Genomic DNA, 21,984 nt, shown 5'->3' with positions numbered 1-21,984 from the left:
GACCCCTTTTCACAAAGCGCCCCTGAAATTGAAGTTCAGTGTTACCAGCTGACTGCCAATTATCGGAGAGCAACCCTGCTCGTTGCTCATTTTCTCGTTTCTCAATATGGCGAACGTATTTGTTGAAGCCGCTTACAACTCGTCTATTTTTTTCTCGTCGTGTCTGTGTGTGCTTAATTATTTGTTGTGAAAATTAGACGATTTTCGTGTGCACAAACAGCGTAAAAGTTGCGTTAAACAGCAAGCATGGCATCAGAGGAAGAGAACGACGATAATTTTCAAGGTAAGTGCATTGTTTTAGTCGGCAAATTGTCGGCCTGAAAAATTCGGCTACCAGAATGCGAAGAACCGTGGTCATGTTCGAGAGAGTCGAGAGCGTCGATGCCGCGCAGCGTGTGCTGCTCGTCCCCCCTCTAGACCTCCGTTTCATTGTTTATTGTGATAAAATAGCCAATTGGAAGGTTCTTAAAAGAGTGACATCCATTTTTTGGGCTTTTATTTCTTATATTGTGAAATTTTTACTTGGTGGCGCGTTTTTCTGGGCTTTCGGTTCTCTTCCATTACACACAAGTTTATTATTGCATTTTGTGTTCTCCTGATTCGCAAATGCACGTCATATATCCGTCCTGCTCTCACACCAAAACATCTGTTTTTACTGTTGTTTTGGTCGCTACTTTTAAAGAGCTGGCCGGTAAATGTCATTTGTTGATAAATATTTTTAAGAATTTTGTAAGTTAATTAAGATTTCTAATTTAAGTAAACGTATTAAAACTGTCTAGGGGTAAAATTAGGAAATAGTTTTCCCCCCAAAATCGCGTAGTGTGGCCGCTCGCGGCAACAAGCAAAATCATCCCCAATGTGACCGGGTAATAAAGACAATGCGTTATGGGGATTGAAGCTAGAAAGCCCCAAGAAAGAAACTATCTGGGCACATTTCATTTTTCGTTTTGTTGCTTGGACGTGGCAGCCATGACGTGATTTCTGAGTTTTTGTTAAACCACTTACATTATTAACACTAGAAAAAACTGTAATTTAGGGGAATACGTGCATTACTCGTCATAGCGGCGGCTCCGTTTAGTGCAAAGAAAGAAATCCAGTGCGTAACCTGTCTGAGAAGTGTGTGCAAAAACCTGAATTTACCACAAATATTGTGTAAGAAAGAAGCAAAAAAAAAAAAGAAGGCTAATAGAAAAAAAGAAAAGAAAAATTGTGCATATGAAACAAAGATGCGTGGAATATGGAAAATCTTGTCGCACTTGCACTGACGCTCACACATATGTGATTTTTTTCCACTCCCCCTTTTTCCCCCGGCCGCGTACGGTGCGCTCTTGATTGATTTCTCCACTGTGTATATGTGTGCACACATGCCTCTGTGTGTGTGCGTGTTATGCACGCGCGTTTCGTCGGTCGCCCGTCTCAGTCGTTCCAATTGCGAACAAGGGAACTAAAAAAAAAAAAAACGACAAAAGCGAAAAAAAAAAAAAATTGGAAAAACTCGACTCGCCGTCGCCGTATTCACAATGCGATTTAATTAAATTTGTAATGAAATGGTAACAGCCCAGTCTCTCGTGTATACAATAATTTCAAAGTGTCTTCAAAAACCCCAAAAACCGACCAAAAAAAAAAAATTGCCTTTAAAGCACTTAACAAAAATATGCCAACACACAAGTAAGAAGAAGAAGCATTTAAGTGGGAGAGTGTAGAGAGAGAGAAAGAGAGAGTGTGCTCAGGATAGTTGAAAGAGTGGGGGCGCTGTGATGGGTGGATATGAAGGAGAAGGAGGGAGCCTGGCCTGGTCTGGTCTGGCCAGGAAATTGCTGGAATGTTGTAGTGGTAGTTGTAGAAAACCGATAAACAATATGCCGTATGCCGCGCGCATTATCAACCCCAATTTCGCGTACAATTTATGTTAATTTACTCGCAGCTGTTCCCGTTGTCTGCCGCTATTGCTCTTCTTCGTCGTCTTCTGTCCCTGCCCCCATTTTAACTTCTCTTTTTTTTTGTTCCGACGCTGTTGCACTGTGGGCGTGCGTCTATGTATGGTACCATGGTGGATGTAAGTGTGGTGGTGAGTGGGATGACAAGAGTGTGCGTGCGTATGTGTGGAAGTTATCCTAGAGAACGAACGTGGGAACGTGGGAACATGGGAACAGAGCACCAGAAACTTTAGGTGTCTAATTTTAACACTCTCGTGTCTCGTGTTTGTTGTCTCATCTGCTTGTTCTAATTGGATTTCTGCCTCTTTCTGCCATTATCCTTGTGCTTCTATTTTGTGACGTCAGCATATTTCATTAAAGAACATGATATTTCTTTTGGAATGCCACCGCCGACCTACCTACCTCTGATTTCACCACGATTAGTGCCAATTCTCACCCAAATACCTTTACCTTTTTTTTTCCTCTTCATGATGAAAATAAAAATAAATATGTTAATCAAATAACGAAAGTGTTTATTTTTGCACCCTTTTTGCCAATAAATGGCAGCTGGAATTTGCTTTTCATAATAATCCGAGTTACTCATAGTAGTTGCAAGTAAACAATCGAGTAATGCGACATTGCATAAATCACAAGAGCGCGAAAGAGACGGGCGGTGGTGTTGCGGTAGATGTAGTGCGACTATTTATGCAGTAATGCACAAATAAGGGAAGGGGGCGAGGGTGGCTAAGTCGGAGAGATAGCGAGAGACAAAGAGAGAGAGCGTCTAAGAACCAAGTTCTGAACTTGTTTTCTTTTTTAACTCAATCAGGTGTATCGAAATGGCTCTGTTGCCGAGGGCCTCCCTCCCGCTTGCATAAATATATGCCTAAAACCCCATATCCAACAACAACAACAACAATAAAGTGACGCTAGTAGAAATAAAAAATAAAATAAAAATTCAATACAAGAAGTGAAAGTATATTGTGTGTGTGTGTGAACTGCATTTGCTGTTGTATTGGTGACGATCTTACCTTGCTTTTGCGAACGCGAGCACGAAACTAATCAGGCCATCCCACTCGCACGCACTGCATTCAATCGAAGCAACAACAAGTGGTGCTTTTTTATATCCGCCATCTATAGTGTATGTGTGTGTGTGAGTGTGCTGGCATTTCGAAAAGTTTACTTGCGCTTAAAATCCACAAACTATGAAACACAAATAAGAAATGTAAATATTATCTTAGCTTTCAATACGTTGTTGTTGTTGTTCATTCGTTTCTGAAAATTGCTCTCCCAACTAGAACAACACTGAAGAGCAATTATTAGTGGGGCGATGGTTGTTGTTTTTGTTGATCTTTTTTCCATTTTGACATTTGACGCGTATCACCACTCTCTCGCTCCCCAACTCTCTGGCTCTCTTTCCGTGGGAGCGTGTGCCGCTCTTTCAAAGCTCCTTGTTTTTTTTTTTTTTGTCTTTCAGTTAGAGTGCCCCCTTCCCCTCCCCAGCCCAATCTACAACAACAGTTCGGCATTTGACATTGATTACCGTAATACCTTTGGCGTGTGTTTCTGTCTGTCTGTGTGTGTGTGTGCGAGGTTTTTAATATTTGTGCAACTGCTGGTTGTCTCTTGTTATTTTACCTATTTACAGTAATTGTGTTGTTGCTCGGAGAGAAGGCCGTGCTTCAGTTCGATTTGCTGCCTTTTTTTCTTGTTGTTGTTATTTGTTTTTTTGCCAGATTATTCGTCGCCCCACCAACACTCTCACGTAAACCACCTTACATACACTGCCACAAAGTTCAGACAGCAATTGATGATTTTTGTTTTGTGGAAGACGACGACGTGTGTACGAGTTAATTTATTTTTAAAGCGTTCCACTCTGTACTTGTATGGGAATTTTGTATAAAAAAAAATTAATCAACGCTTATCATCTATCCTCTCTGATCGATGGTTGCTCTTTGGTTGTTTGCTTGCTCTCTTATTTTGTTTTTTTTTTTTGGTCAGCCGCTCATCGGCTTGTCCCTTTTGCATTTAAATGCTCGGTGGGCACTGGCACTGGCACGGGAGGTGAAAGTGAAGGTCATTAATATTTGCATATGGAAATGTTTACGCAGCGAAAATGCCAAAACATAAATGGTCATATGGCAAATGCCGTTTCGTTTTGTGCCTCTCCGCCGTCTCCCTACCTCCCTGCCTCCCCCTTTGTTTTCGCTGTCAACGGTCGGTCGCCATTGTGGTTTCCGTTTCTGCCTCTCTTCGGCTCTCTTGCCATCAGCAGTGTTGCTAACTATTGATTAAAAATAAAAGCTCATTTAGGTGAAAAAATGGCTCAAAGGCTATATTATGACAGAAAAAATAATAGTTAATAAATAAGCAGATTTAAATTGTTTAAACTGCCATAAAATTAATAAATAGTTAAACTTTAAAACTAAATTATGGCTAAAAAAAACAAATAACAATACCCAACACTGGTGCTTAATAGCCTTAACTTAATTGGTTCAATAGTTTTGTAATTGTGAGCGGCTTCCGCTTCTGGCCTCTATTTGTGCTTCAATTGTCACCGAAAATAGGTTTATAGTAACAATTATGTTTGCTGTTGGCTGGGCGTGTTCGCCGCGTATCTATTTTGTGTGTCATACATCCCCATATCCAAGTTATAGCCAGCCATATGTGTGTCACCGGATTTGTTGTGGTGTTCCTGTCGCGGTTTTTGGTTTTCTGGTTTTTGGTTTTGGGTGGCACATGTAATCGAAATATGTAGCTTATAGTTAGTTGTCTAATTAGCCTAAGTTAGTTATCTAATTAGTTGCAAGCTGACTAGGTCCACCCTACAGTGGTGGACAAAATAATAGTTCACCAATCAGAGGCTTAAGAGAGCCAGCTCCGAACTTGTCTTGACACGTTTAGACATGTTTATTAGTGTAATTCGTCGTTAACTTTGGCACACATTCGTCGTAGATGAGAGAGAGGTCCGAATAACTGTTCGAATACTCGAATAATACAACAACAAACAGGAACAACAAAAAGCAAAAGTAGTTGACAGCCCTAGTAGTTGTTGTTGTTGTTGTTGCCACCCGACTTGTTACATATTACTTGTCTCTGTCTCTGTCTATCTCAGTCTCAGTCTTTGTGGTTGTTGTGGTAGTTATATGTACTTGAGTTTGTTTTTATTTTTTATTTATTTTTTTTTTTTGTTTTTGTGGCCTGCTGCGGTTGCTCAGCACTCACTACAAGCTATAATGTTTATATAATTTTTCGTATCTTATTTTTTTTTTATTTTTCACGCGAGGTTTTTTTATGGCTTGTTTGTGGGTTGGTTTTTGGGGTTTTTCGAGTAGAGACACTTACAAGGGGCGACTCTTGCTCTTGCAACTTAAAAGATAAGAAATAAATGACAACCCTGGCTTGGGATAAGTAGCTTGCTTTCTCACTAATTCTTCCAAGAATTCCATGAATAATAAACTGACTAACTTCGACACACAAATAAATTATTACTTAAAAGTCAATAAATAGATCAGACTTGTGATTCAACCTCGGCCTAATTGTGAAGGGTTATAGCGGCCTTGTGGGCTCTTACACTGTGATTCTTGTATCCGATTTTATTGTTAGGCTGAATAGTGAGTAGAATTGCAACAAAATGCCGGAAACTACTGCGCCACAGACAAGGCAAGGTGATGGCCAATGCTGACGCTCTTTTTTTTTAATTTTTTAAATTAATTTATTTGTGTGTGAGTGGCACAATAGGCTGACTGGCATGGAAGTGGAAGAAGAATTCTCCGGAAGTTCAATTAGCTATAAAGAGGAGGGGGTGTTTTTAGAGAAAGAGAGTTTAAAAGCCAATCCGATAAACTCTAATACTGAACATAAAAAATAAGCTAAAGCAGCCGTAAAATTAAAATTGGTTAATGAAATATTAAAAAGTTGATTGTACGCTCAATTTGAGTGACCTTCAGTAATTTTAAAGATATAGCCTCAGAGATACAATTTCAACGTGTGTGTGTGTGTGTGTGTAGTATATATAAAATGTATATTCATTTTTTTATAATGAAAGACGGACAGAAGCAACAATAACAACAAACATAACAAGCCAGGTCCACTGTGAGGGAAATACCAGTCGTCAGGTCGGAGACTCGCTCCGTTGCTGGTTGCTGTTGTTGTTGTTATTTTGGTTTCTTTCAAGTCCGTTTTTGTTTTTTTTTAGTCCAGTTCCAAATTGCCAACACTGTTGCTACTTGCTTTTGTTTTTGTTTTTTTTTTCTGTTTATCATACACTAACTAACAGTACATCAGCTGGAGGATGACAGAAAGAGAGAGGGAAGTGTATGTGAAGCTTAAGAGAGTCTATCTCTAAGAGAGTCTTTCTCTCTATTTGTATCTAGTATCTAGTATTTGCAGAGATTAATTAGTATTTTTAGAAGAGTATTCAACTATTCAGTATTTAATCTTTTATTTTTTTGAGTTTTTGGAGCTGTTGTCTTGCCGCTGCTCCAATAAGAAGAAGAAATCAAAACTGAATCTGGGAAGACAAGTTTTCGAAGCACCACCACACCGCCACCAAAGCACCACCACTCACTCTCGCCTCGAAACGAATCCAAATCCGAGTCTGTGTATGTCTTTCGCGGCTTCAGTGAAGCCTTCTAGCCAAGAGATCGACCAACCACCACCATCACTCCTCGCCCCACCTGGCCTGGCCGGCCGGATTTCGGTATCGGGTTTTCCATTCGGACTCTGGCTCTGGCTCTGGCTCTGGGTGTTGATTGTTGCTGCTTTCCGTTGATTAGCATGGCCGTGTAGTTGTGCCGAAGATATCGCTACTCACTACACTACTACTGCTGCTGGTGCTGCTGCTGCTGCTGCTTCGTTACGAAACCCCCCTCACATATAAAAAGTTTTTTATTCGAAATTTATTTATATTTTTTGTCTTTGGTTTTTTGTTTCTTTGGTCCGTCGGCTGGTCGGCTCGTCGGATCGGCTCTGTGCCAGTTCCAGAGTGCTTCATTTATTTTTCAAAATCAAAAAACGGCTTGGATTTTATTTAAATTGCAAAGAGTCGAGTGATTTTTAACAAAGACCACTAATTAGACCACTAATTTTGGGGGTTTTTTGATGAAAAAATATATGTGACTAAGGAGAGGAATAATGGGAAGTTTAGGGGATTAATTATTATAGTTTCTTAAAAATTAATCATTTATTTATTAAATTACAAACATCTAGTCTAGTCTAGATAGTCTAGACTTTAATGAGATTTAGCCCTAAATAGATATTGTTTTTGGCGAAAAAAAATACTTAACTAAGTGATAGATATGAAATAGGGTTTGAACGTTAGCGTTTTATGAAATAAAAATGTTGATTTTTATCTACTATTTCGAAATAATTATATATTTATGGAATGTGTAAGTTCATAAGACATGAAAACTATAATCAGTAATTTCCTTAAAAAAACCTAGATTTTCATATGATTAACTCTATAAAGCCTATTGTTTTTATAAAAAAATATAAGTATGGTATGAGATAGGATTAGAACTTAATTACTTTATGGAACTACAATTATATTTTTTATAAAAGTAAAAATTTGTTAATGAAACAAACTTAAAAGTAATGAAATAAATTATCAGAAAATTCCGAAAGTCTCTATAGTCTAGACTTTAATGAGAATAACTCCATATAGCCCTTGTTTTTTGGCAAAAATATATCTTAGATTATGATAAGTATGAGAAAGGATAAGAAACTCAGATCTTTATAGAATAAAAATATTTATAAATAAATAAACTTAAAAGATTTGAAAGCAATCATCAGTAAATTTCAAAAATACCTCAACTTTAAAATGGTTTTTGACAAAAATATATCTAAAGAATGATTGGGCCGAGATATAAAGTTCGAACTTCATTAAATTGTGGAATAATAATTATATTTCCCTGAAAAGCAATAATTATTTTTATAAAATAAGCTTTAAAGAAATAAAAGCAAGTTTAATAATTATTGGTAAAGTGATCAGTTCTGATAGCCCTTGTTTTTAATTAAATTTTAATTATATTTCGACTTATTTTTAAACGAAAAACCTCTTATCGAGAAACGTGTGCCGGTAGTTTGCTTTCCATATCCTATTATTGTATTTTGTTTTTTTTTTTATTTGTGGCTCGTTTTCTGATTAAATTTAAATAGGTTTTTATTGTCGTATTTGTTTTCGTCGTCGGCCGGCTTGCCCCTCGACCCAAAACCAGATTCTTTCAGAGACCGATCTGGGGGCCTGCTGCTTCTCAGAAAACACATTTAAAAGTTGTTTCTAGTTTCTGGATTTTCTTTGCGACTTCGAGACCAAACAGCTGCTGCTTCTGAAAGCTTTCTATATCCATCGATAATGTACCGCCTAGCCCCCTATCCTAGCCCCTAGTTCCTAAAAGAGAACTCGAAAGAGATAACAATGTCAAGTAAATAAGCCCGCACAAGTCCAAGTCCAGCAATCTAATCGGACTCTACTACCAGAATGTGTTGAAATTTCGATTATTTTTTTTTCTTTTCTGCCAATTCACGGTCAATGTTTTTTCCGATTCAGATCGAACTAGCCAGGGTGGCTTTTGGCATTTCCGGTTCGTACTACCAGGAGGTCTCTGGGTGGGAATACCCTATCCGATACCCTATAGAGTCTCCTTGTTGTTTTGTTCTCTCCAGAGTGGGACTTTGAACAGGCTACAAGTTCAATGTACGCACCTTTTTGCCGTTTTCTCCTCACTTTTATACATTTTTTTATTCTCCCCTCGATATAAATTTTTTTTACTCTGGTCGGTTGGGTTCAGTGCCCATTGCTGTTTCAGATAAGCTTAGAACGAAGTAGTTCCCTATTTCTGGGTGGAATTTAATGAAAAAACTGTTTAAAATTCATTATTTGTCACTAAATGGTGTTAAGTCTCATTTTCCTTTCAAATAACTTGATTATTTTGGAGGATTAACCTCCGGCACTGCCGATCTGAACACTTAACACCTTTATTTATACTTTTTATCGAGAAATACTTCCCACTTGACGCCTTCCCAGTGACTCACGACTCACCCGCCCAAGTGACTGCCAGAGAGATCGCATTCGCGGGTAGTGGGTGCCTGGTGCTGGTTCTCTGTCGCTTCTGGACTATAAATAGCTCTCTGGCGAAGATAAAATTTAAAATATTGCCATTTTATTATATAAAATAGATGTCTCTCTCTCTGGCTCTGACTCTTACTCTGACTCTGCCTGAAAATGCAACTAAATGGGGAAAAAACAAAACGAATTGTTTGCCGTACAATGTCCAAGGCGTTTGGGATTCCCGTGTGGGCAATTACCAATAAGGCGTGCGTCGCAATCCCCCTCTCCCTCCCCTTTGCTGCCCCTCTCTCTCTATATATTCGACCCCCAATTCGCAATCCCCAGTCGGCAGTCTACAGTCCCCAGTCCCCAGTCTGCTGCCATCATTATCGGCTTCTCCGTCAATTGATTATTCACTCCAGCACCACACACTCGCCAATACCTATATAGACTCTATAGACTATATAGACTCTACAGACTCTATAGAGTATAGCCCCCCAGTCTCTTGCTCCTCCCTCTTAGACGGAATCAGTTGCACTTGTCGCCTTTCTGTTTCTGTTTGCGTTTAAAAAGTGCAAAGTCTGTTAATTAGTAGGGGCTTTCAGTTAGTTTATGATATGATATGATGGTTCTTTCAAATCACAAGCTCTACAAAACTTTTTACAAAGGAATTCTATAAAAAAAACCAATTTTTTTATCAAAATATCCCTTCTTCAGACTCTTATTTTATTTATTTATATTATTTTTTGTTATTTTTCTTATATTGTGGGCCCTTTTACGCTCTAATTTCATAACAAACTCTGTTATTTACCAAACGATTGCCTGATAAGAGAAAACCACATTTCATTTCTTTCTGATAACGGCTTGCATTTTCTTCCTCTTCTATTTCTCTTTTCTTTTTTAACACACATATTAGACTCTCTTTGATGGTGGCAACTCTGGTGTTCTGCAATGATTTCTGAACACTGACTGACACACGCAACGGTACATATTCTCAAACATTTGATGGCTGAGAAAGAGAAAGAGAGAGAGAGAGAGAGAGAGAGAGAGGCCTGGCCCCATCTGAGGTTGCTGAGTTTCTGCCCCATTTCCTCATTGGACATTATTGCTATCACTGTTGTTGCTCTTGTTTCTTTGTTGTTGTAAAGAAGAAGCAACACAGCACAAAGAAAACTGCTCGTGCACAGCTGACAGCTGCAGCGTTTTAAAACAACAACAACTACAACTACTACAAGCGAGTGTGTCATCTATTTTTCACCCGTGAGATTATACATTTTTACATATGCCATGCACCTAGGGGATTGTACTGACTGTTGTTGGGTGTTGGGTGTAGTGGCGTGTGTTTTTCTTTTCTCTTTCGGCTTCTCGCCATCGGCATTCCATTGCACGCGTTGTTTTTCATCTTTTTTGAAAACGTTTCCATTTATTCCATACCCCGTAGGGAACAACAAGCGAAAGGGTGTGTGCGGTATTTGTGACGAAAAATACTGTGCATTTTATAATAATTGATTGTGATTAAGAAATTGTTGTCAAAATGTGACTTATGGGGAGTATTTAGTAAGTAACTTTACTTTAGTAACTTTACTTGAGGGAATCTGAAAGACAAACGGACAAGTCTAGTACTCTTTGTGACGAAAGAAACCAAGTCATTTTTAACATTAATTGATTATGAATAAGAAATACTTGGCATATAGTGAAAATAAAGCATCTGAAACTACCAGAATCTAACTTATTAGGCTCTAATCCGGTAGAGAACTCAAGGCGAAGGTGTATGTGGTATTTGTGACGAAAGATACTTAGCCTTTTATAACAATTGTTGGCAAAATGTGAGTTTTGGGGAGTAAATAAAATCTGAACTTTACTGAATTCCATTTATTAGAGCCCTAAGGTAATTAAAAGCTTGTCTTATGCTATTTGTGACGAAAGATACTGTGGCGTTTATAAAAATTGATTATGGATTATAGAATAGTTAGCATATAGTAAGAATAAAGCATCTGAAACTATCAGAATCTAACTTATTAGGCTCTAATCCCGTAGAGAACTCAGGGCAAGGGTGTTTGTCTTATTTGTGACGAAAGATACTTTGCCATTTTTAACAATTGATTCTGAATAAGAATGAAATAGACTTAGATATATAGCATCTGAACCTTCCTGAATATTAGTTGTTAGACCCTGTAGGTAACTTAATGGCATTCTTGTAGTATTTGTGACAAAAGATACTATTATTTTTATTCAAAATTGATTATAAATAAGAAGTAGTTTGAAAAAGGGTGCATATTGGAAGTATATAGCTACTAAAGCTATCAGAAACTACCAATCTATAAGACTCCTACTTCAAAAGACCTAAAAGCAGACATTATATAGCCTTTGTGACGAAAGAAACTAAACCATTTCAAACAATTGTTTATAAATAACAAATTATTCGGAAAATCCTGCAAGTTATGAATGTGTAGAATGTCTACCTGAGACTACCTGACTTCCTGTGGCACCTATTTTTTTTGTAAATTCTTAGCCTCTACCAGGTATTTAATAGTCGATCTTCGGAATGATGCTTCCTCCTTGATTTTTTTGGTGGTTGCTTGGCGGTTGACGACTTCTGTTGCCTGGGGCGGCCAGCTGTTGTCGGAATCCTCGCATTTCCTTTCGTCGTCCTTGCCCCTGTCCTGTCCTGCCTGTTCCTCATCCTTTGTTTGTTCTTCCTGTCCCTGTCTTCCCACCACTTGGCCCTGCCACTTTGTTGTATCAGTGCATTGGCCTTTCGGCGTTTGGCTCTCAATGCTATTGAAAACTTGAAATTGTGTTATTGTTGCTAGGTTGGTGGCTGTATTTCTTTGTTGCCTTATATATGCACAGTTGTACATATATTTAATTTTATCTAGCTATTTTTTAGCTATGTTTGAAGGAGATTTTGTTTGCTTCTTGAGGATAAAAAGTTTATTTTTTTCTTGAGAACTTTTTAATTAATTAATTTGCATAATTTGTCAACAAAAAAAAAACTTAATTGATGTGGTGCTTCACCCGTTTTTTATTAGGGCTTTTTTTTATGAAACAGTTTCTGACCAATGGTGTCTCTTTGCCTCTCTCCCTCCCTCCCACGAGCAGGTGTGTGCTCGCCCTTGACTGTCTTACCCACTCTGGCCAGCAGAGAGGTAGTTTTGGGAAAAAGAAGCACAGTTTCATTGTGGAATACTTTCGCACTCACTCACACACATACGATTAGTGTGTGTTTGTGGCTTAAATTCCTAGCAAAAAAACAAAAACAAACAGGGAAAAGATAAGCCAAAAGGCAGTTGTAGAAACTGTAGATAGAAAACAAAAAAAAAGGGATAACGAAAATTCAACACACAAAATCATAGTCTCACAGACGCACACACGCGGCCTCTTAGAAGATTCGCTGCTCTACGGTAAGGTAGATTACCTGAAAGCGGAAAATTTTCATATGCAAAAATGTCAAAAGTGAACAAACCAAAAACAACACATCCGAAATTATGACTGTGAGAGAGAGGCTGTCGCTGTCGCGTGCTCAACGCTCTTTCATCTTTGCGCTTATATTTTGTTTTTAAGAGAGCGTCTCCGTGATTCAGCGAGAAGCGCGATAACGAGTTAACCTACGTAGCCGACCGTCCTCCGCAACGTAAACACAAAACAGCTGTTCGGAATAAAACGTATGATCGCGAACGCGTCGTAATGCAAACAAAAAGATGTGCGGTTGCTAAAAAAAAAAGGGGGAGTGGAAAAAACGACATCAAGTGCAAGGCAAAACAAATGCTAAGTGTTCTCTTTTTATCACAATACAGTGTAGAGTGAAAATAGGATCAATAAGTAACATAACAATTACAAAAACGCAACGAAATTGGAACAAAAAACGGAGCAGCAATCACCGACAAGCAACAATTACCAACATCGCCTGAAACAAGTACGCAAATAACAAAAAAAAATGCATAAAACCAAAACGTGATTTTTGACTAAACATAGTCACACTTTTGTAGACAAATTGGACGCACACAGCAGCAGTGGAACCGCCGCAGCAGCTTACGTCCTAAATAAATATTATTCCACTGTTGCTTCCTCCTCATCGATTTTCCGATAACAAAGTTGGTGCTTTTCAACACTGCATCGCGAGCAGCGAGAGCTAGCTAGCGAGCCCAACAGCTGATTCACACTGTAATTGTGGTGGCGGCTCTAGCGAGACCAAGAGCGCAAAAAGAGAGAGAGAGAGCATCCAAAACTACTACGTGTGACGTGGTGGGGGCATACAGGTGGCAAAACAGCTGTTCCAACAGCAAAAGCAACACACAGGGGAAGCAACAAGAAAATCGTATTTACTAGAAAACTATCCACTATCCGTAAGTACGCCATGCTTCTTTCCTGGCAATTCACAATTAAGCTGAAAAATATTCTTCTAGAAACGGAAGCAGAGATTGAGAGAAAGAGAGAGGGAGAGAGTTAGATTAACAGACACATACAACACAATCAGGCAAAAGTAAGCAAGTTTTTTTTTTTCGTTTTTGTAACAATATTCTCTAAGACGTGCAGACAGTCAGCTTTGCATCCAGGCATATGAAAAATCTTACAACTGAGACACAATAAGAGAAATCTGTAACTAAGAGAGTGGCTAACGGATCGAGGCTGAGACCAGTGCCAAGTGCGCACATTATATTGCAAACTTGTTTTCATTTATTTCTGGCCCGCTTACAAAAACAACAACTAAATCGAGACCAAAAGACAGCAGTGATCCAAGGCACGTACTTGGTGGCAAAGCGGCGAGTCAAGAGGCCGCTTAAGAGAGCGAAGAGAGTGATCTGGTTGAGCGCATTCGCTCGGTGTAACGAACGAGTGCAGAGAGAGAGATCGAAGAGTAGTGGCTCTCAACAACAACTCTCGGGCAACCACTTGAAAGCAACTCGTTTCGATTTCATTTAGCAGATACCTTTTGTACGTTGATTAAGATACCTTGACAAGCGAAGTGCCACACAAAAGAAGATGCAGATAAATTGCAGCTAAAGCTAAACAATAATTAGAATCGATCGAAAGCAACGTGCCAGATCCGCGTAAATCGCAGCCCTAACAATTCCAGTGCCAAATTCCAAAAAAGACGAAAAATGTCTTGAGTAAAAGTGTCTTGAACGCGTTAAGCGTTTATAAGTACGTATTTGTGTGTGAGTTGAGAGTGTGTGTGTGTGTGTGTCAGTTGCACCCATACAACACAAGAGCAGCAGCAACCAAAAGTGGTTTAAAAAGGCATTAAAAATTAACAATATTTCAAGTGCTCTGAAACTGAACTCTGAATGCGAATGCGAATACGAATGTGTGCAAAGAAGCGTTATATGCGATGATGAGTGTGTTTGCTGGCTACCACGAACGCACACACCACAGCAGCAGCAACAGAAGTAGTAGGCGATAGATAGACGTACTTGTGTATCTATGTGCAACTAATATAGCTGTCGACAAAAAAAAATCAAATAAAATAAATATAATAAGCAGCAACAGTAAAATATATAAAAAATCAGTGTACGAACACAGATGATTTTTAGCAAAAAGCGAAAAGAAGAAAAAAAAAGATCGGCCAAGCAACAACAAAAGCAACAGAAAAGGGGGGTGGAGAAGCCAATCAAAACAGCAGTTGTCTCGCTTCAACGCGCTCCCTCTGATCGACGACAGTGTGACAGCAAGGCAAGGAGAGCGAGAGAGCAGCTGCTGTCACGGACGTGTGCGAGCAGCCAGCATTGATTTGATTCGAGCGAGCGCGAGCGCTCGCCTGCTTTTGCTTTGCGTTTGTCTTTGCGCTCTGTCTTTGATTTTGCTTATGGCTGACCTGAGAGCACCTCTTACATACATATACATATACATATTCATCATATGTGCGTGTATGTGAGCAGCTCACCCAACTCACACTCATAACTATTGGCACCTGGCACAGGATTTAACTTGCAACAAAAACAACAACAGCTACCTACCCTTCTACCCTCCTCACCTTCCGCTCAGCCTAAAGAGAAGAGACAACAAAAACAAAAATCTGATAAAAGAGGGACAGAGCCTACATGCCTACCTTAACCCAATTAAAATACCATATTATTTAACAAAAGAAATTGTGTTATTTGCGAGCACCCATTCGCCAAAAGAGGGCAAGCGAGCAAGCGAACGAGCGAGAGAGAGAGAGAGAGAGAAAGACTACAATTGGGAGTGCAAATATGTACCAGAAGACTTTTTGAAAGTAACCATACATATGTACATAAATACATACATATATATATATATATAAAAAAATAAAATATATATATTAAATTGTCTTCCATACGGAAGTGAAATTCTCAGATAAACGCTTCAAATACAAAGAGAGTGTGCGTGCATTTCAAATCCAAAAAAAAAAATTATTTTTTTTTTATCGACAAAACGAAAGCAGAGTTTACAGTCCAGCTTAAAAATTCAAAAAAAAAAAATCAAAAGAGAGCCATTGTAGATGTGTTAGTGTAAGAGAGAGAGAGAGAGGAGAGCAAAGCTGTACATGTGTGTCACGTCTTAGCAACAACGTAAATTTCATTTACGGTTACAACATACTAAACTATAGCATTATATTGTACAGAATCAACAACAACAACATAAATTCAAAAATCCAAAGAGAGCGCTAAAGAGAGAGCAAGAGAGAGAGAGAGAGAGATCCAGGCAGCTTCCTTCCGGACTTGAAACACTTCCAGGCCGTGTGCTTCCCCCCCCGTCCTTTTCCTTCCCAAAAAACCCCTTCCAGGCTATCCATAAACTGGCCACAACTAAAGAAGAAGAAGAAGAAGAAGAACATCCGTATAGATCCTTCCATCCAGATCATCAGTACGCTCCTCCTCCGCGGGTGTATCTATTGCGATCTGATCCTGATTGGCGGGGCTAGGCTGTTGCGAGCACGTTATGACCAATTCGATTGCGTCGACGAAATGCCTGCCCAATGCACTCTCGACCGGCAACTATGGTATGTCCCAGCGACACCGCTACACCGACGATAGCAAGGAGTATATCATTGTCAAGCTCACCGACTCGGCATTTCGTGCCATTGAGGAGTATCAGCGGGATGATCATGCCAAGCGACTACCGCCCGGTCAACGGGCTAAAATCCAATTTACCGGCAATGAAGGTGTCATCCAATTCCCTCGATCGTCATCAGATGCTAATGGCCACCACAACAACCCTAGTACTAATGGCAACGGTAACGGTAACGGCAACGGCAACTCTGGCAACGATCCAGGACGCAAGTTCCTTTTTACCATTAATAACATGGAGGGAACACTCGAATGCGTCCAACAACAACAACAGAATCTTGGTGTCCTTGGGGCAGTTACGTTCAGGATGCGGATACATGCGAACGATGATGTCTATGATACGACAAGGACAAAAATGGCCATTGCCGAGGAGACGGAGAAGAGCAAGTGTATTAGGGAGATTAAGCCGAATCAGTCGGATATTGGGCGTAAGGTGAAGAAGCCGCCATCCATGATGAGTAGTAGCAACAACAACAACAACAACAATAATGCCTCATCCTTTTCGTCCTTTAACTCTTCTTCTGCCAATTCTGGTTCGATGACGACGACGACGGCATTTCATCATCACAACAACAACAACAACAACAGTGGGATCAACAACAACAACAACAGCAGTAGCAATAGTTTTAATAACAACAACAACAACAACAACCATAGTCGTAAGTTAGCTTCATCGCCATTTAATGGTCTAGGCGTAGGAATGGGTGGTGGCTCCAACTCCGCCACCAACTCTGCCTCCTCCTCCATCAACTCCTCCTCGGCGGCGGCGGCGGCGTATTCATCGCGCTCCCCCAATCCCAGCATGCTGGGCGCCAGCGGCACAGTCAACGGCACTACTGGTGGTGGTGGTGGTCGATATCATCATCAATACCATGGTGGAGCTGGAGCAGGAGCAGCCTCTTCGCTGGCTTCCACCTTTGCCAGCGGGATATCCCAGGGATACAACATGAGCGGCAGCTCTCCGAGGGATTCGGCGCAAGGACAAATGAGTGGGGGGGCCAATGGACGCAGCAGGATGGCGAGCGGAGGAGGCAATGCAACCGGAGCATCGTCCAGGAGTGCCAACAACAAGTCCTCGGGCGGCAATAAGATGTCGGAGGTGTCGCGGCGGAACATTAGAGAGCGACTGGTCCATCTGCTGGCTTTGAAGGCCTTCAAGAAGCCGGAACTGTTCGCCCGGCTCAAGAACGAGGGGATACGCGACCGGGAACGCAACCAGATCACCAACATACTCATGGACATCAGTACCATGTCACACAACACGTACAATCTGCGCCGCCAGATGTGGAACGATGTCGACGAGAACTGGCCCTTCTTCAGCGAACAGGAGCTCCAGCAGCTGAAGCGCCGCAAGCCCCAGAACCTGACGCCGCCGATGAGCTCCGATGCCGGCAGCTCCACCTCCGGCCAGAGTCCCACATCGACGCACACGGGCAGTCCACCGCCACCCTCCTCGTCCAGCGGGGGCGGTGGCGTTGGTGGCGGTGGTGGTGGACCGGGTTCCGGCGCCGGCGGAGGAGCGGGAATGAAACGTACCAGTTTGGAGTATGACGAGACCATGTTCAGCACTGTCCAGCCCAAGAAGCAGCGCATCAGTCACTACAAGAAGGACACTCCGCCCTCGAGCACCTTCTACCCCGCCGTCTCATCCGGGCTGGGAGTCTCGAACTCCTCCCGGAATCGGTACACGCCTCCGCAACGGCAGCCAGGTCCGCTGGACGATCACAGTACCGGGGATCTCAGCTACAATGTGCTGGACAACATGGAGGAGTTCATGAGCTCCACGGCGGCAGCGGCCACCCAGGCGACCGAGCAGCACCAGCAGCAGCAGCAGCATCCGCCGCGGAGCAGCAGCAGTAGCGGCAGCAGCCGGCGGAGCAGCTCGTCGCTGGGGGGCAGCAGCAACAACGGGAGTGGGAACAAGGACAAGAGGAACTCCACGGGCAGCAACTCGAGCAGCTCCAGTGGCTATGAGACCCAACAGGAACGGCAAAGGACCACGACCGCCGCCCGGAACAGCAATTCCTCGCCACCGAAGCTGTCGTACAGCTTCGTTCCAGCCGCCGCTGCATCATCCTCCTCCTCCTCTTCCTCCTCCTCTGGCAAGCAGAGATCCTCCCAGGCGACGGGGCAGCACAACGAGCACAGTTCGTACAACAGTAGTAGTGGCAGTCATGTGGCCTCCAGCAGCAAGAAGCGGACGAGTAGCAGCAGTAGTCAGAGCAACGGAGTGAGTGGCCAGCGCCAGAAGAGTTCCAGTTACCAGCAGGTGCCGCCACCCTCCAGATCCGCCTCCCAGCATCAGCTACAACAACAGCAGCAACAACAACATCATCAGCAGCAGCAGCAACAGCAGCAACAACAACAACAACAAACGCATCAACAACCGGGACAACGGGAGCACCACCACTACCATCATCAGCAGCAGGCATCCAACAAGCATCCATCGCCGACACAACAGTTGGCGGCGGCGGCCCACGCCTACTCCCATGCCACATCGGAAGGGGACTCGGCCACGCCCCGGTACGACTTCAGCCAGTACGTGCCCATCCAGACGCTGGAGGTGCGGCGGCGCTACAAGACTGAGTTCGAGAGCGACTACACCGAGTACTGTAAGCTGTTGACGCGGGTGGAGACGGTGCGGAAGCGGTTCCAGGATCTGTCGGAGCGGCTGGAGGGCGCTCGGAGGCATGAGAACGGGTATGGGGACTATGACCACATCAAGCAGCAGATCGTGAGCGAGTACGAGAGGATCAACAGCGACCACACCATCCAAGACGACAAGCAGCGCTTCGACTACCTGCACGCCAAGCTGGCCCACATCAAGCAGCTGGTGATGGACTACGACAAGACTTTGATGAGTGCCACGAGTACCACGACGGGCACAGGAGCAGCGCCTCCAGTGGCAGCTCCAGCTCCAGCTCCAGAGCCGGTTCGGGAGCCAAAACCGATAGTGAAGCACCAGCAGCAGCAGCAGCAGCGGAGGCAGCATCATGCGGTGGAGACGATAGAACCCCAGCAGCGCCAGCATCCAGATCCGCCGCCACACTATCTGCCACAGAAGCAGGAGGAGCAGCAGCAGCAGCAGCAGGAGAGCGACTCGGACGACAGCTCGGATAGTTCGGACTCCAATGAGGAGGACTCCAACGACGAGGACTGCGAGGACTCGCACTCCAATAGCGATGAGGATGAGGAGCGCTACTGAGCTTGGACTGGAACTTGGACGACCCGCTGACACTCCCACGATGTAAAAAAAAAAAGGAAACCGGAAACCGGAAGTACGGAAGCAACAACAACAACAACAAAACTATGCTACAAAAAAGCCAACAAAAAAAAAAAACAACAAAATTGTACTACAAATTGCAAGCAAAATAAGAAAAATCCCTCAAAAAAATGTTGAAATTATGTATAAAAAAAAAACTAAAAAAAAAAAAACACAAAACAAAAACAAAAAATACAAACTTTTTCGCGTAAAAAATAAATAATTTTTTATTAAATTTAAATACGACTGCGGCTAACCGGCGGCTGCTATCAGAACTTCTAAAAAATAAAAAATATATTATACATTATGTATGTAAATATATAAAGATAAAAAATAAAAAATAAAAAACAAAAACTATAAACGAGGAGCCAGAGGAAGAGGAAGAGGAGTCACCAGACGAGGAAGAAAATTAATATTTTAAAAAACAAAAACAACCGAGAGATGGCATGAAAAAAATAAATAAATAAATAAATACAAAAAATAAAATAAAATGCGAAAAGAAAAAAAATTTATATACCAAGTTGTAGACTTAATTTTTTGTTGAGCATAAATAATAATTGTGCAGCTTAAAAAATAAAAAATAAATGAGCGCAGGCATAAGTAACTAAAAAAAAAACAACAAACAAACAAAAAAATTAAAACAAGAAACACATGTTTTTTTTCCTTGCGTTTTGTGTAATAATTATTACTATTATTATATTATTATCAATTTTTAAATATAGCATGTATGTTTTTCGTTTTTAATCTAGACTCTTCTTATTTTTATTCTTTTGATTTTTGTTAAAAAACAAAAATACAAAAAACGGCAAACACTCACACAGACACACACCAAACACACACACACACACACACACACACCACAACACTCATTGATTGCATTTTTGGGCAAAGCTTTTTGTTTTTTACATTTTTCTTTGTGTATAAAAAAATAATAATAATTAAAAACAATTAACAAAAAAAAAACAAAAAGAAATTAAAGAGAATGAGAGAGAGAGAGAGAGAATGAGAGATAGAACTGCACACGTGCCTAGGTCCTGAAGGCCCGTCCTGTGGGTGGCTTGGGAGTGGGTGCGGGGGTGGGTGGTAGTGTTAACTGATAACAGATAACAGATACTGATAACTGATAACTGATATTGAGCCAATGTTTGCCTAGGGCCTGGGCCTACGAAGACCACTGTTTTGAGATCACAACTAACAGAACAGACACAGATACTTGGGGGCTACTTTTTGGAGAGTATCTAGCAGATACTATATCCTAGTAGTCCTTAAATTATAATACTTGGATGGTGTGTTGCATGCGGGCGTGCCTCTAACAATAGACTGAAATTTTAAACGCGGCTTGTCTAGTAGATCCTTTTATTTTTATCCCGTTTTTTATCCACTTATCCATTAACTAGTTAATTTTTGTTGACTTTTAACTCTTGTTTGTCCTTCGTGTACTGTCTTTTTTGTGTGTTAGTCTTTTATTTTTTATTTTTTTGGATAAAAAAACAGATTTATTACAAGCTATATTGCTCAAAATTATATCAGATGGTTGTATCAGAGAGCTATATTGGTTTTTAGGCTTTTCTTATTTTTATTAAAATCAAGTGTTATATAATATAGATAAAAAGCAGCAGCTTCCTTGACAAAAAAATAAAAAAATAAAAACAAATCACAAAAGTCGCTTGAAAAAATTATTAAATAATTTGCTGAAACTCTAGTGTCCAAAAAATAAATAAATAATTACAAAAAAATATTAAAAAAATATAGTTCGAGAATAAGAATTAAACACGAAATTGATGAAGGAAATTAAGAAATTTTAGCTATTTCGTTGCAATATTTTTTATATACGATATTTAAGTAGAGGGGTGGGTGGGGTGAAGAGGGGAGGGGTAACCAAACGAAAGGGAAAATCAAATGGAACAATGAGATCAAGTTGCAAAAAATCAAGCGTTTAAAATCGATTCGTAGCAATTACAACAACAAAAAATAAGGAAAAAAAACAACAACAAATCATATACAATTTATATACAACAACAAAAGGAAAAGAAAACCACTAAAATATACACAAAATATATAAATAAAAACAAAAATATATATATATATATACAAACATTGACATTTGATAAGAAAAAAAAGTGAAAAAACTTGCTAGTTTTTATATAAATGCCACGCCCACACATACACACACACACACTCACAACTAACAACACACACATGAGCCCAGAATACTACTACACGCATACAATTATACACTGAGAGAAAGAGAAAGATGAAACTAACACAGCAATTGAAAGGAACTTATTAACGGTAAAACGCGATAACGGTATGAGTTGTAAGCCGATATGAATTAGAGAGATGGACGATAAAGAAGAAGAAGAAGAAGAAGAGTAAACCAGATCAAGAGACATGAGAAAAATATTATTATTATTATTATTATTATTATTGTAAAATTAAGAGCAAAACCGCTGACACGACCAGCAGAATGAAAAATCTTACAAAAAAAGAGATATTGTTATATACTAGTAATCTTAAGACAACAACAACAACAACAACCAACAACAGAAGGAGAAAAAAAAAAGCAGAGACGAAGAAGAAGAAAAGAAAACTTAACAAAAAAAAAAACAAAAAAAAAATAGAATCAAATAAAATATTGAATCGAAAAAAAAATGCATTTGTTTTTTATTTCACTTTTTTTTTTATTTTTCCCATAAAAATAGAATTAAATATTATGAGACCATCGAA

At 40.5% G+C, this 21,984-nt stretch overlaps 2 protein-coding genes across 5 annotated transcripts in view; both read left to right on the top strand.

The window, feature by feature from the left end:
• Nucleotides 1–73: 73 nt before the first annotated feature.
• The window catches only part of LOC6493709 (chromodomain-helicase-DNA-binding protein Mi-2 homolog), a 28,645-nt gene continuing 6,734 nt past the window's right edge, over nucleotides 74–21,984 (top strand). The window contains exon 1 of the mRNA XM_001958245.4: nucleotides 74–283. Within this exon, the coding sequence (XP_001958281.2) occupies nucleotides 247–283 (37 nt within the window). The 5' untranslated portion in view covers nucleotides 74–246. The remainder of the gene's footprint in view (nucleotides 284–21,984) is intronic.
• On the top strand, nucleotides 705–21,222 carry LOC6493708 (RNA polymerase II elongation factor Ell). Of its 4 annotated transcripts, none has more exons than XM_032453768.2 (5): nucleotides 705–1,096; nucleotides 12,765–12,883; nucleotides 12,957–13,313; nucleotides 13,374–13,450; nucleotides 15,551–21,222. In XM_032453768.2, the coding sequence occupies exon 5, from the start codon at nucleotides 15,868–15,870 to the stop codon at nucleotides 19,198–19,200; it is 3,333 nt and encodes a 1,110-aa protein (XP_032309659.1). In that variant the 5' UTR covers nucleotides 705–1,096; nucleotides 12,765–12,883; nucleotides 12,957–13,313; nucleotides 13,374–13,450; nucleotides 15,551–15,867; the 3' UTR covers nucleotides 19,201–21,222. The 4 variants fall into 4 exon arrangements, with proteins under 4 accessions (XP_032309659.1, XP_014764501.1, XP_014764500.1 ...); XM_014909015.3 differs by having other exon boundaries at nucleotides 705–1,152; XM_014909014.3 differs by having other exon boundaries at nucleotides 705–1,152; nucleotides 12,943–13,313.

This window comes from Drosophila ananassae, chromosome 2R (assembly GCF_017639315.1).
Source record: "Drosophila ananassae strain 14024-0371.13 chromosome 2R, ASM1763931v2, whole genome shotgun sequence".
Taxonomy (NCBI): domain Eukaryota; kingdom Metazoa; phylum Arthropoda; class Insecta; order Diptera; family Drosophilidae; genus Drosophila; species Drosophila ananassae.
The sequence above is the reverse complement of the archived record's forward strand: the minus strand, read 5'-3'. Positions and strand labels throughout refer to the sequence as shown.